This window comes from Cryptomeria japonica, chromosome 9 (genome assembly GCF_030272615.1).
Source record: "Cryptomeria japonica chromosome 9, Sugi_1.0, whole genome shotgun sequence".
Classification (NCBI taxonomy): domain Eukaryota; kingdom Viridiplantae; phylum Streptophyta; class Pinopsida; order Cupressales; family Cupressaceae; genus Cryptomeria; species Cryptomeria japonica.
The window spans coordinates 118357908-118373092 of NC_081413.1; the positions used below are offsets into that span (position 1 = coordinate 118357908).

General features: G+C 36.0%; 1 protein-coding gene across 2 annotated transcripts in view; it reads left to right on the forward strand.

The window, feature by feature from the left end:
• LOC131062775 (calcium-transporting ATPase 3, endoplasmic reticulum-type) overlaps window positions 1–15185 on the forward strand; it is a 310592-nt gene that overhangs the window by 200252 nt on the left and 95155 nt on the right. For both annotated transcript variants that reach the window (XM_057996504.2, XM_057996505.2), the window contains 2 exons: window positions 10853–10910; window positions 11819–11911. In XM_057996504.2, the coding sequence (XP_057852487.1) occupies window positions 10853–10910; window positions 11819–11911 (151 nt within the window). The remainder of the gene's footprint in view (window positions 1–10852; window positions 10911–11818; window positions 11912–15185) is intronic.

A 15185-nucleotide genomic window follows, 5' to 3' on the forward strand; every position in this document is an offset into this window, starting at 1 on the left:
TACACTTGGGTCCACATGTAAGTGGAATGAAATTCAAATGCAAGCGTGGAATTTGGAGGGATGTCATTTGAATTTGAAGAATGAAGTTATAAATATGAGGCTTGGGTTCCCATTTGGATCATCTTGAAAATCTGTAATGTTATGCTGTCGGATTGGCGACAGAACTTGAGGCTTCGGAGTGCGTCTCCCTAGTGCTACCCGGTTTCGTACTTGAAATACAGTACCTAGCTGTGCCTTGTATTCTTCTATCGTTTTCAAAGCTTTGCCATAGACATCTTGGTGTTGCAACGATTCTGGACTTGCTGGTTTTGCCTGTGGCTGAAACACATTTTTGCTCACATCTCTCTGTTGGAGCGTCTGACAGTTATGGGTATCATTCCTATCTTCCTTCCCAGCACTGGCAAATAAGTTTGTAAGTTTTTAGCACGTTTGTTTGAGTGTTGATTTAATTATGCAAAATCGAAATTCCTAGTCTAGGCGTGGGTTTTTTGGGTTGCATTGGGATGCGTGCAAAATAAAAAAAGGGTTGTTTGGGGTGTGACTGTGATTGGTTGTCATTGTATTGGATGTACGGCGGGATTGGGCTTGATTTGAATCAATTCGGGTAAAAATTGAGTGAGTTATGAGTATTTTCATGTTTTCATGGGCTGCTGAAACTGTACTTTCAGCCTGCAGAGCAGTGTAACAGAAAATTACAGTTTTGTGTAGAAACCTGCAGTTAATCTTCTCATCCCATCTCCATATTGTAAGGTTGTTTCAGTAGTACTGAGCATCCCATTCTATCTGCTTTTATTTGTAATTCCCACTGCATAAGTGGAAGAGGCTGGCTTGCCGCCTTCTCAGTTTTGTAATTCAGTTTTCTTTGATAAATAGTCCTCCCGCTGAAATATGCGGTAGAGTGATGGTTTAATGTAATGTCCTCCCGCTGAATTAGTGGTCGAGTGATAAGTTCAATGCTATGGTCCTCCCGCTGAAATATGCGATAGAGTGATTGTTTAATGTAATGTCCTCCCGCTGAAATAAGCGGTAGAGTGATTGAGCTTCATTTCCTTGTAATTTTCCCTTGGTCGGTTTACTGCCAAGTGTTGTTTTCTATCCTGTTGGATAAGCAGAAGGGGTTGGCTTGCCGCCCTTGCATTGTAATTTTCAGTTTGATTATATTTGCTGACGATCCCCGGAACACCATATGCTCTCACCCTCCCAGTTTGGGCTCTCGGTGAACAAAAGGTGGAAGGGTTCCCTTTCAGTTATTTGGTTTATTCATCTAACCTTAACGGGTTACTTGTTGTGGTTGAATTGTTATTGGCTTAAAAACAAAACAAAAATTAGTGGGATATTACAGGAGCAGTTAGCAATAGCAGCCCCAGCCCCTCCATCATCAGGGATGCCTCCCTTACCCCCTCAGTAGTCTGTGTGTAGTTGTTATTTTGTGGGGTTTGTAGTTGTTATCTGTTGTAGGTATATCATTCCCTTTTTGTTGTCTGTCGTCCGGAGACGACATTTCTTTTTGGGGGGGATGATGTTGTCGGGTAATTAAGCAATAAGACATTTAATGTAATTAGAGTTAATGACGACAGTTAACCCGTCGGTTGTCAACAGTTGACACCGGGTAACTGATCGGTCACCTTTATATATTAGCGAGTCCTTGGTCATGGGGATAGAGTTAGTATGGTCATTGTCATTGTACTGACATTATTATGAATCAATGAAGATCTGAGTTTCTTTATATTTTGTCATGATGTATTCTGTCATGTCTATTATTTCTGCAATGCATTGAATTACACTTTATTGGCAAAACACTAGTGATGCTCAATTGTGATATCCTTGTGATCACAGGCTTGGTGTACTCTTCTTATATATGCCTTCCGATATAACTCTAATATCTTAAAACCTGAAATGGATCCTTGTATTTGTCCCTACAAGGATCCATTCTGATGTTTGATCTCAAGATGTCAATTCGTATATAAACTTTAGTAATTCTCCCCGAAAGGGAATATGATGTAACTCAGTCTAATGCAACCCTTTTGATCCTAACTCAGTAAGAGGAATGTCAAATCTGTATCAAATAAATTCTAAATTTAATTCTTCTTATGATAAAGTCTAATAATGTCTTTTTAAATTTAATCTTTAAGGATAATGCAATCTGATTGTATTTCTGAGATAAGTCTGATTGTATGATGTACAAGGATTTTTTAATAATTTTAGTTGATTTTTAATATAAAATCGACTATCTATGGAAGAGTAGAAAATTAAGTCTGTAGTTGTCGAAAACTTTATTAGACCTTGGAATGGTCTTATTGCTGTTGTAGATGAATAACAATGTATTCATGCACCTATAATGGCTGGAGCAGTCCCTGTTAAAAGCGTGTATGCCTCATGTGTCCTAGTTTAGTATCTTGGTGGCTCAACTGAGCACTTTGAATCTGTATTTAATAAAATAATCTTTTCACATCCTGTTGTGACGTTTTCACACGTCGCCCCATTGCAAATGGGGACCCCCTTCTTTTTAGGCCCTCCTGGTTTTTTGGCTTGCGTTTTTGTGGTCTTTTCGCAACAGTCTCGTCAGTTTGTTTGCTTTGCAGGTGTTCGATGATCATATTGGTCAAGTTTGCCTTTCGTTTGAGCAAATTCGGCTAAGTCTAGGACTTGTTTTGTGAATTTTAGGGTTTTTTGCCTTTTGTCCTAAATTTTAGGGGTTTCTGTTAGGGTTTCGAGAAAGCTGAACATACAACTGGAATCAGGACCCTTCAAGGAACCTCCCAGTAAAATTTGAGCCAAAACGGAGCAACTTTCTATTTTTAGAAAGTTCCTATTTTTAGGGATTTTACTAAGTCTCGGATTGGTCTAATTTTCCAAAAATTAAACTTACTATTTTTAGTAAGTGCTTTCTGACCTATTTTGCCCAAACCTTGACATTTTGAAACACTTACTATTTGGAAAAATCTATTTTTGGCAGGTCCTACACAGGAAAACACTGAAAGCTGAATATCTCTGAAGACTGAACGTTCCTGAAGACCATTTCTAAATCCGGAAGAGTCAGAAGGCAGACAATTTGGGTCAAAAAATGGTTGAGTTTGGAACTCCTATTCCAGAAGAGGAAAGCATGCAAAATCATCCAAGTCTAGAAATTCACATCAATCTACCAATGTCATCCTGATTTGAAAATGGCCTGAAATTTGACTAAGTCTGGAAATTTGGAAGATCTTCCAAAATCCAAAATTTGCATTATGATTCCTATGGACCTGAAACCACTCTCAAACATCTTGACAATATATATGAAATATAACTTAAAGTATAATTCTTATACTTAAATGTAATATTTCATATCTATATCCTGACGAAGAGCCTGGAACTTGTGAAAAAAATCCATGTATCCATGGACAAAGCCAAAATGCGCCCAAGGCTGGGCTGAGGCGCCAAAACCAAGAAGGCATTCACAAGTGGGAAAATCCGCCAATCCATGTACAGAGTGAAAATGCGCCCAAGGCTAGACTGGGGCGCTAAAACCAAGAAAGCATTCATAGGTGGAAAAATCTGTCAGTCCATGGACAAAGTGAAAATGCGCCCAAGGCTGGACTGGGGCACCAAAACCAAGATGCCATTCACAAGTGGAAAAATCCGTCAGTCCATGGACAAAGCGAAAATGCGCCCAAGGCTGAGTTGGGGTGCTGAATTCAAGAAAGCATTCACAAGTGGAAAAATCCATGAATCCATGGACATGATGAAAATTCCGCCCAAGCTAAAAAATTGAAATTTTGCCTAAGGCATGGAATCCAAGGAGGAATTAAAAAAAACAAAATTCCCCTAGGGCAAATTTTTGAATTTGCTATTTTTAGACACCGAATCTCGACAGAGTGTGGAAAATTTTATAGATTCGGAATCATGGCAGAATTCTCCATCCAATGAACTGACTCCTAAATTTTAGGAGGATCCCTAAAAATGGGGATGTTGAAAAGGAGACATGGACAATTCACAAAGTAATGGAAATTCCTTCCTTCAGGACATAATTCCAGGAAAGGTGAAAAATTGACTAAGTGTTCGAAATTCCTTCCTTCATGATAGAGTTCCTGAAAAAGGTGAAAATTTGGCTAAGTGTTGGAAATTCCTTCTTTCATGACAGAATTCTTGGAAATGTGAAAATTTGGCCAAGTGTTGGAAATTCCTTCCTTCAGGACAAAATTCCAGGAAAGATGAAAATTTGGCTAAGTATTGAAAATTCCTTCCTTCGGGACAAAATTCCAAGCAAGGAAGAAATACACCCAAGGATGAATTGAACGTAAAATTTCTAAGGCAAGGAAGGAATCAGGGATGAACTGAACAAGAAATTTCCCCTTCAGGGAAAAATTTGAAAAATCCATTCTCAGGCATCAAATCACATCCAAATTTCAAAAGTTTTACAGATTTGGATTCGTAGGAGAATTTTCTCTCTCCTGGACCGTGGAACCCTAATTTGGAAATTTTCCTAAAAAATAGGAAATGTGCAGAATTGATGAAAAACCTTCCTGAAGCAAGGAAAGTTGAGGAGAGTTCAAGAAAATTCTTCTTGAATCTAATTTTCCCTCTCCAACAATTGAGTGGATATACGACGGCAGAGTCCATTTGCATGGCGAGGATCTATTAAACACGTGGCAGTAGAGTGGCGCATTCATTACCGAAATATTTGACCAAATGGCGACCTGGTCATTGCATGTTGAATTTATGGCAGATTCCTTTTGCATGCAGTCGCTGCATGTGGAAATGATGGATCATTTATGACATAATGGAGTGATTTTTGCATGGATGAATGTTCAACGCATGATTGGGCGAATTTGAAGAAGGTGGTGCATTTAATGCGCAATGGATGCTATTTTGGGTACTTTTGAATTAATTGTATATGGGCATGATGGGTTATTGATTTGAGATTCCCACCTTGTTGCATCTTGAGTGGAGAATCTTTTAGGGAAAACCCTAATTAGGGTTTGCGTGTAATCATGGCCTGAGGCCTATATGAAGGGATGACCCCCCTCATTTGTAAGGGGGAGGGAGCTTTGTATGAAATTGTTGCGATAAGTTTTTGAGAAAATAATAGTGAAACATTGTTCTGTGATGGTGTCCACTTGAGTTATTTTTTCAAAACTTGCATGGTTTCACCTTCCTCACTTAGATTAGAAGTAGTAAAGTGCTTTGATTTCAATGGAGAATGTAATGGTGTCTAATGAATTTCCATGGTTCCTACTTTTTGTATCTTGCTGATTGTAAGTTGCAGTGTAAAGTTAGCCTGAGCCACTAAACTTGTGCTAAGTTCGGTTGTGGACAGTCGTTTGGATTGCGCCGTTTTGGGTATTCAAATGCACTTTCCCGATTTGGAAATCCTTCAATATCCTCAGAAGATCACATCGGTTCTTGCAGAGTTGTAGTTGAACTTGGCGAAGCAGAGCTTGGTTTATTTGAAATTTGTCCACCAGAGCACTATTCATTGTTATCACTGCCCTTAGGAGTAGATTTAGATCCTTCTAACCCTTTCCCCTTTACTTTCAGTTCATTTTAGTCCGTTCGAAGCAGCAGCATCGCAAAATTGCTATATCTGATGATGGAGTTCCAGCCACAGCAAAGAAGTGAAAGAATGATGCAAACGTAAGGCCCCTTGGATTACCAGCAATCACATCAGCCAACTGAGTCACATCCACGCACTGAAGGAACCTTGGGAACTAGCCGTTTGAACTTTAAGTAATCCTAGCATACGGACTAATCTTGATCAAGAGAGGATAAGGTGACCGTTAGGCAACTTTATTCTGTGTTCGATGATGTCATAAAAAACACGTCAACACATCCCTCTAATGATCCCTACTTCCATCTTTTAATATCCTTTCTGGATGATTTCCTTTTAGAAGTCATGCCCTTTCATATTTTGTTTACTCTAACTAATCCTCCATCCGCTCAAGAGGAGATTTCTGCCACTAAGGAGAGGGTTGATCTCTTCAAACAAATAATAATTAATATATACCTGTCCTACGATATCCCTGACCTGAAGATAGGTGATTGTAGCAATTTTACGATCAGTGAAATTGTGAAGTATTACTCATGTAAGACAATTTCATATTGTGGTTTTCTGTCTATTTGATGTTAGATAGGGGCATGATATTCATGTCCATGGAATGCCTAACTACTTTATCTGATCTCTTTAGCAATCAAATGGGGACATTACATTGCCAGCCTGCTAGGTAGTGGATACTTATTGCATATGAATTTCGGTGGCTCATTGTGGTTTAGCAGTTGTATATCAGATTTCTATGGCTTTGAGTTTCAACATGTATTTATCATTCAAGGCATTGTCAAAGATTGTGAACCATGCCTTCATGTAATGAAAAAGATTTGGGAAAGAAACTTTATAAAGCAGGTAAGAGGCTATAACACTCATCACAATTTAAAGGATGATGATCTTCTTTGCATTTTGAAAGAAGTGGATATTTGCTTATTCGTTATAGATCAGCTAGATTCTAAGAGGTTGCAAATATCATTAGTTTGAAATTAATGACTTTGCCACTTTACAAAAAACAATTATGATAGATCTTGACATACAATTGATGAAAAGTCAATGGCATAGTTACTATGTAGTACAAGAATATTCCGATTGCTTCCAATTTGGCTATCAAAGAAAATGTCTACTCAATTCAATACATTCTACCCATGCACAGTTCTTACAAATTAGTCTGGCCTTATTTCTAATCGCTTTTCCATCTTCATTCAATTTGTTTTTGAAAACCTATTTTGTGTCAATGACATGCTTTTTTAGGTCTTGGAACAAGCTCCCAAGTCTCATTCTTCTCTATTTGATTTAGTTTTTGATAGTTAATTCAGCACCTCTATTGGATCTTAAAAATTTGATTGTTCAACCTATCTTATTCTCTACCATAGCTTTGAATATTTTGAATTTCTCAAAAGTTTCAGCTTTTACTTTAAAGAAAGTAACCCATGACATTCTAGAGAAATCATCAACAAGCATCATAAAATACCTGTCACTTTGTAGGCTCTTTGTCCTCGTAGGTCTGCATAGATATGTATGAAACAACTCCAATGTCTTTGTAGTTGAATATTCCTTTTTGGGAAATCTCTCTCTTGTCTGTTTTCCTTCCTGGCATTACTTGCAGAGAGTGCATGGAGGTTTTGTAATTTTAGACACGTCTCTTACTACTTGCTTGGTACTGATCTTCACAAGATAATCAAAATTAATGTGGCTCATTATTCTATGCGATAACCAGCTTCCATCCTTTTGGTTCACAAGACATTTCTTTCTATTGACTTCACTAAGATTGTACACATCACTTCTAGTCCTGCTTCCTTCCGCAACAAGTTCGCCAATGCTTGCTTTTCTGATTTCACATCCATGCGCATTGAATGAAAGACTATAGCCTTTGTCACACGTCTGATTTATGGTTAGAAGGTTACATTCTAGGCCTACATACAGAACATCATGTCTTTGTTTTTCCACCATCAAGACTCAAGGTATTCTTTGCAGATATCTTTGCAACTGAATTGTTGCCAAGTTTTACTGTTCCTCTATTCCACTTTTCATACTAATAAACTTGCTTTTATCTCCGGTCATGTGGCTGGAACATCCATTGTCAATGATCCACAATTTTGTAAGAACTCCTGCTAATTTTGATCTGTTTTTCTCAATTTTAGATGTTTGACATCTCATCAAACAATTGGCATACAACTCACTGTTATCTGAATTTTTTATCACTGTTTATATTTTGGGGTGTTTGCTCATTGCCAAATCAAATACAAATGTATAGAAAATGATAAACAACGATTGCATTAAACTTTGACAAGACAATCTCAAAGAAATAATATCACATTAGGCATAAATTAGAATTGACAGTCTGAACCTCATATTCAGAGAATTCTGATTTCTTATTGTAGCAGAATTCAAGAGATGAAATACAAGGTTCTGACCTTTGTTTGCAATCTGAACAATCTCTAAACTGCATTTAATTTCTAGAATACAATTATAGAAACAAAAACATAAATCTGACCTTTAATCACAGAACTCTATTTGGTCAGAAATATATGAGTAGATGGCAATCTTTACCAAAATCCTTGTGTGTAGCCAAATAGCAGCAGCAGCAATTTCCACGTTTAGCTTCACCAGCCTTAAAGTCTCTTTTCCCAAACAGTCACCATGAATCTCAGGTTCACAGTGAATGAAAGACAAACACCTTCTTGGGCAGCAGCTGGAAATTTTGACTTTAATATTTGGTTCATGCAGTGAAACACAGACCAGTTCAGTGACTCAATAAGAAGCAGATAACCATCCCATTGCACACAAGCTTCCAGCCTTGTCTTTGCTCTGCCTAGATGGCACTGGTATTCCCAAATCCATCTTAGACTCTCACAACACAACCCACATTCAAATATCAACGGCCACAAGTCCCCAAATGCAGTTTACACAATTTATGGCACTCCCAACTCTTAGTCTTTCATGGCAATTCCAACACTCACTAGCGTCGATATAAATTCCAACAAAGGTTGTAACAGATTGAGCCAATATGATTGCCAAAGCTCACGCCAAATATATGTATAAATCTCACACAGAAGCTTGTTATTCAGAATATATAAAGCAGCATGTATGTCCTTTGGGAAATAAATCAGTGAAAAATCTTATTACCCCATTAAAGCCATCAAAATATTAATCATTGATATTCATCGTGCTTCATTTAATTATTTTGCGATGACATAAATTTTCAGAAAATAATAACCTTTTCCTCAAGTAAGATATAAGCACTGAATACCTTGGTCTTGCAATATCTTTTTATGTAAATTTGTCTTTTGAAGAAGACTTCACAAATTTACTCTATAGTGACCACTGCTGTGCGATTACTCCATGAAGAAGAACTAGGGTTTCGTCCAGCCCTTCTATCAATCTGCTGAAGGTTTGCGTCCTCAGAGATTCAGCAAATGCAAAGTGTCAGACAAATTCATCAAATCAAAAATCCATAAGCATGTCCAATATAATGCCAAATCCTTCCTTATAAAGAACTCCATGAAACTTCTAGAAGATTAGGCCACATTAAAATTAGAGAGCTTTATTAAATAAAGTGACATCAATAATATTTTATTATATTATTTATGTCACTTTTTAATTAAATTACTAAAAATAAAGTCATCCTTTTAATATTTTATTTATTTGGACAACTTAAGAATAATTAATTTAATTAATCTATTTGTAAATTTTTTGGGGACATTACAAAGTTCTTTGTGCATGAAATGTGGTTTGTACAATCATTGAACTCTTTAACCTCTATTCTTTATGTTTTCTTTTCCACACCTCCTCAGATTCATTCTTCTGATTTATCGGGATGTTTTCCTTCATATTTGGCTTAGAAGGAATCACAAAACCACTTTCGCAATGCCTTGCAATGTGTCCAAAATTGTTGCACTTAAAATAAATAGCATTGAAATCAAACAAAGGTGGTTACTCTTCTAGCTCCAATTCTTGAAGCAACAGTAGCTACTCTTCTATCTCCAATTTCTATACAGCCGGAGATTAGTTCCCAAAGCTTCTAAATCTCTTATTCTTATATATCCTACTACAATGGTTCAGTCTAATGAAAAAATTACAGCGATGGAGGTAGAGATTCAAGGGCCAAATATGTGTAATATAGAATGGATCCATAGAGCTCTGAACAAGAAGAGGAAAGCGATCATAGATTAACCACATAACTTAAGCCCAACCTCCAGCTTAATCACACAAGAAAAGACAAATCAAATCAAGAGAGAAATGAGATCAAAAAATAATAGGGAACATTATTTCACAAACTGTTTTTCCTCCCACAAATAAAAATATCAATATGTAGAGATTGCTGATTTCAGTTTTTAGAGACCAACCTAAGATTGGTAAGCAGACAAGTAAATATTGACATGTGGCAAAGTGCAAGAAGAAGAAGAAGGTGAAGGTCTATTTAAAGGTGGTGAAGTTTGTAGTGATATGTGAAGAGTATGCTGTGTGTTTGGTATCTCTTGTATAATGCTACCCTACTTCAAGGGTTTGCTTTATTTCTGCATATATTGGATATCAGGGCATCTTGGTCTGTGAACATCTTTTGTGCGTGATTTCTCTTCCACGTTATTATATGTGTTGATCTTATCAAGTGGTATCAAATCAATATGCCAAGAAGTCACTCCATACTATAGTAGCTAAAATAAAGTGTTTTTTAATATATTTATTGTAGGCAGTATTCTGGTTGGCTAGTATGATTTTAGGGGAGTTTTTTTTGTGTGGTTAAAGAATCTATAAATAAGTCAACCTTTTTAAAGTAGTATAATAGTGAATTTAGTATAATAGTACATCTTAAGATTGATCGAATTATTATGTGAGAAGTATAATAGCGAATTTAGTATAATAATACATCTTAAGATTGATCAAATTAATAAGTGAGAGTTCTTTCTATTATTCTTTACAAGTGTAATGTGCTCTTTTGCCAAAACTTTCTAGAAGATAGCACATTCAATTTTTTTGAACCACTTTGGAGGTAGGTGAAAAACTATAATATAGTTTTGAAAGATATAAATGTAACTAACTAATTAGTAATTTTCATGTCTAATATAATGATGTCTGGCAAGTGGTTTCATCCAATTCAGAGATTCTTCTTATTGCTTTCTTCTCTCAAAGAGCTTCATTTGAAGTTGTACTGCATCAGAGAGTCAGTTGTTGTGGTGTGATATATTTGCTTTCTTTCTGGATTGCATTATTCAAATGTATCGAATCCTTTTGACTGTGGTTTATCAATGTGTAGAAGGATGAAGTTTGAGCCTAAGTTATTTGTGATATTGTTGGTTGGATGTTAATGTTGTATTGTGTCTTGCATTTTAGGGTTGAACCTGCTCACAAAAGGATGCTTGTTGAAGCACTACAACACCAAAATGAAGTGGTAGGTCCCATACAATCATGTTGGGATAGTGTGATATAATATTTTTTTTGTTGACTTTAAGTGCAGGCATTTTCTTTTTGAAGCTGCTTGTTGCATAACTCATTACTATGCTTTAATCATTTTGGCAAGTGCATTAATTTTCTAGTGTACCTAGTTGCCATTCCTTAGAGCATAGTTTCTTTGATTTTAGAAAAATGGAAAATACAATATACACAAAAAAGTGCAGTTAACGAAAGAAATCCATGTTACACTTTGCAAGCAGCAAACCAATATTTAAATTTGCCTATCTGGCATACTTTACTGATAATGGACATAAAAACAGAAAGAAGAAAAAATCTAGCAGGAAATGAAAACAGAAATTAAAGATATATCCAGTAGGTCCATGAGAGACTTGTTCAGAAGCTAGAAGCATTCTAAATTTCTAAGACAGAAAATTATTTAGAGGAATGAAAGAAGAAAAGAAAAACCCATAATATATTAGTATTCCATCACATGATTCTAACATTAAGTCAAAAATGCCATCTGTTCATCCGTCCTTAGGAGGTTTGTCTGCAAAACAATACACTCCCATGTAGTTCACATTTGGATGATGGTTACCCATTGAGGTGAGATAAACCCATAATATATTAGTATTCCATCACATGATTCTAACATTAAGTCAAAAATGCCATCTGTTCATCCGTCCTTAGGAGGTTTGTCTGCAAAACAATACACTCCCATGTAGTTCACATTTGGATGATGGTTACCCATTGAGGTGAGATATTGTCCATAGAACTTGTCTTGTTTAGTGCACGACATTTAGGATAGTTTGTATGGTATACATGTAAATATAATCTTATGGAACCTTTTTTAATCAGATAAATACTAAAACACATGATCGAGGTTACAAATTGTTCTCTTGTATGCAGGTTGCAATGACAGGTGATGGAGTAAATGATGCTCCTGCTCTTAAAAAGGCAGATATTGGCATAGCAATGGGATCAGGGACTGCTGTTGCAAAGGTGGGACTCTTATTCTTTAATTTATCTTTCTCATGTGGAAGACTTGACCTTTAGGTGGATATCAGATTCAGAAAATTTCATTTCTACGATGTGAGGAAATCTCCAAAGGCACATTCTTAAAATACAGTATTTAGAGATTGGTATCTGAAGAGATTAACTGAAAAATGAAATTTTAGCATTTTTGTCTTTGATTGCTCTTAATATTTCTTAATTTGCATGAGGGGCTAATAGTTATCCTATGTTACTGAATTGGCCAAAAATATAGGCAGACCTGTTAGGATTTTAATTTGTTACCTTTGTGACATCAAAAAATGGAACAATGTGTGAGTAGATCCTCTCTTCAAATTAGTTGGGGAAGTTCTTTGATTTAATTTACTCCTAAAATCTAAAACTAATAAACTAGATTGTTAGTTTTGCATGACCTATCCTTTTTAATCTCAGAGGTGGGAGCACAAGACTGTGAGTACTTATCTCACCACAAGTTTTTAAATTTATGAACCCAAATAATAATAATGTGTTGATTAAAGCAAATATGAACAAATTCATATTGACATAAGTATTGGATTTGAACTAAGGAACCAATATCAATGACAACAATAAACGAAGCATGAAATTGAAAAGGAACAATCTTGCAAAGTATACAAAGCTACTCCAAGGGATAGATGATAGATGCAACACAAAGTCAAACACAGATCTTCTTTATTGATAACTTGACAAATTCGCACACATACAACATGATAATTTAACTCTTCAACTTTAAAGACAGCCTTTGCAAAATAAGCCCAACATAAACCCATTCTAGTAAGCATACAATGCCTTACCATGTTTTGTTAATATGGCTGTATCTGACTATGTATTAACTGTTTGCTGGATTTCAAGTAGCTATAGGAGTCAGTTGATAGACTGTTGTGTTATGCTTGGCAATTTTTGGCTATTTGAATAAACTTTGTGTAGTTAGGGAGAGAAGTTTGATCCTTGGATTCATCTTGGACTACTTTTACGATAACTTCATGTGTATATATTTTACTACTCAATATATTCATTATTTTAAGTATTAAATTATTAGAAAGAAAAATAAAATAATTGATGCTGTTGCCTTAAAAGAAATTGGGTCCAACATAAGATATTCATGCTTGTAGACTCTAATAAAGGTGGGAAGAGACCATAATATGGTCAAGAACAAGAGATCAAATGATCTCAAAGGCTTGTAGGGCAAAAGGAGTGGAGAAGAAGACTATAAGAGGTCAATGAAGAGACTTCAATATTTCAAATCCAAAGCCAATGTCTGTCTCGAAGGTGGAGTTGAAGTCGATCTCTTAGTCATAGTCATGAAAACAAATGTCAAAATACAAATGCTACAAATAATTGTATTAAGAGTGGTAGGCAATAGCTATATAGCTTCCACCATCGATGAATTGTGGTTCAACCTTGTAGACCAAGTTTGGTATGAAGAATCCATAAAGCCTCCTAACAAGTGAAGTCTTTGTTGGGTGATAGACTCCTTCAGATATAGAGAGTTGTTAATAGAAGAAGAAATTGAGCCAAAAACTCTTGGGCTAAGGGTTGGAGAGCACCAAAGAAAATTTGAAGGTGGATCAAGTGTGCTAGATGTTTAAGCTAGAGGAAGAGTAGAGGATTCTCATGTGGTCGAGAGTGCTTGAGGAGTAGTTCAAAATACAACTTCTTAATGAGTAGGTTCCAGGGACTAGGTTTGCATTAAAACAAATCCATGGTGATTCTGTTATCAAGCACCATTATAGAAAGGTAAAAGTTGCTCAAATTTACATGTAATGGTTTAGAGGATCTTGTAAATCATTGTAGGAGTTGTGAAATGATCTGGACATGAAATGGCCAAGATGGTAGAGCATATTGGCTATGGTCTTTTCTAGAAACTTTGCAAAGTGGAGCCATTTATGGAGTACAAAGGTTGAACCAACCTCTAGAAATACATGGGAGAAAGGAGGCCTTTGAAGAAGAATTCAAATTGCTTTGAGATGACAACAAAATCTCTAATGTCCCCTTTTCAAGCATAATTGGTTTGTGAACAATTATTCTATTTTCCAAGTTTTCCTGTAGGCTGAGTGGTGGGTAAGGAAGAACTCCAAATTTCTTGGAGAGCACAAGATTGGTCAAGCAATGGTTTTGTTTATGGCAATGAGTTCAGATGGTTTTGGTAAGCCTCGTGATGCTTCAAGAATGCAATTTCGGCCTTTGGGGAGCTCTCTGAACTTTTTGGAGAAATATGCTTTTTTTAGACAGTTGCCAAGTTGCTTCAGTTCATTGTCCTAAATCCCCAGTGGCATATTGGTATGGTCAATATTTCATGTTTTTCTCATTTTGATGCTTTTCACAATTTCACTGATATACTTAATTATTAAATAATCATAACTTTAAGTTTTCCTAAGAAGGAATTGTTAATAAGGCAACTAGGGTATAATTATTTGTTGAAAAGTGTTTTAAGTTGTGCCTATAGGGGAATGCTTTGGCACATGGGGTTCTTTTGCTCTCATAAAATTGTTTATTTAATTTGAAAAGAAAAAAGAATATGTGGAGGAAAAAGGCAGATTGTTATTTTATTATTCTTTAACCTCCAAAATGTTAGAAAAGGAGGTTGAGAGTTCATTTTTGAGGTTAGACTTGGTTTGATATTTTCTTAAGCTTGAGAGAATCTATGTTCATCTCAGATTTTCTTGAGGACTAAACCGTCTTGAAAATATTGGTTTTCAGGATGTAAACCCCTCTAGTTGGTCTTGATAATTTCATATAGAAGTTACAGATGTGTTGCAATGAAGTCTTTCTTTCTGTTGATTGTTGGTAACAAAGATTATAATGTGTTTTGAAATTATGTTATGAAGTTTTTGGGAGCGAAGGAGCTTGAGATTATCTGATGAAGTTTGTTTTACGCTTGCTGGTTCATAATCTTCTTTCTCAGGTCTATTGATCATTTGCAACTTGTGGTTGAAGGTTTTCAGTTCATATGCTAACCAAAACAGATTGAATTTGTTCTTTTGACCTGACCACCCCTATTTCATTGAACCTCTAATGGTTCAAAGAGTTTGTGGGGATTAATATTGCCTTTTGCTGCAGATGGTATGGCCCAGGTATAAGCCATACCATTGCCTGACTGGGGCACGTGAATTGGGGTATGAACTGCCCCCTTTTGCATGCTCAAAACTTATCCTTTGGTGGCATCTAGATTAGAGAACATCGTGTGGAGCATTTAGAAGGTGGAATTTGCAGTTTATATGGTAGATCTTAATGATTATACCCTGTT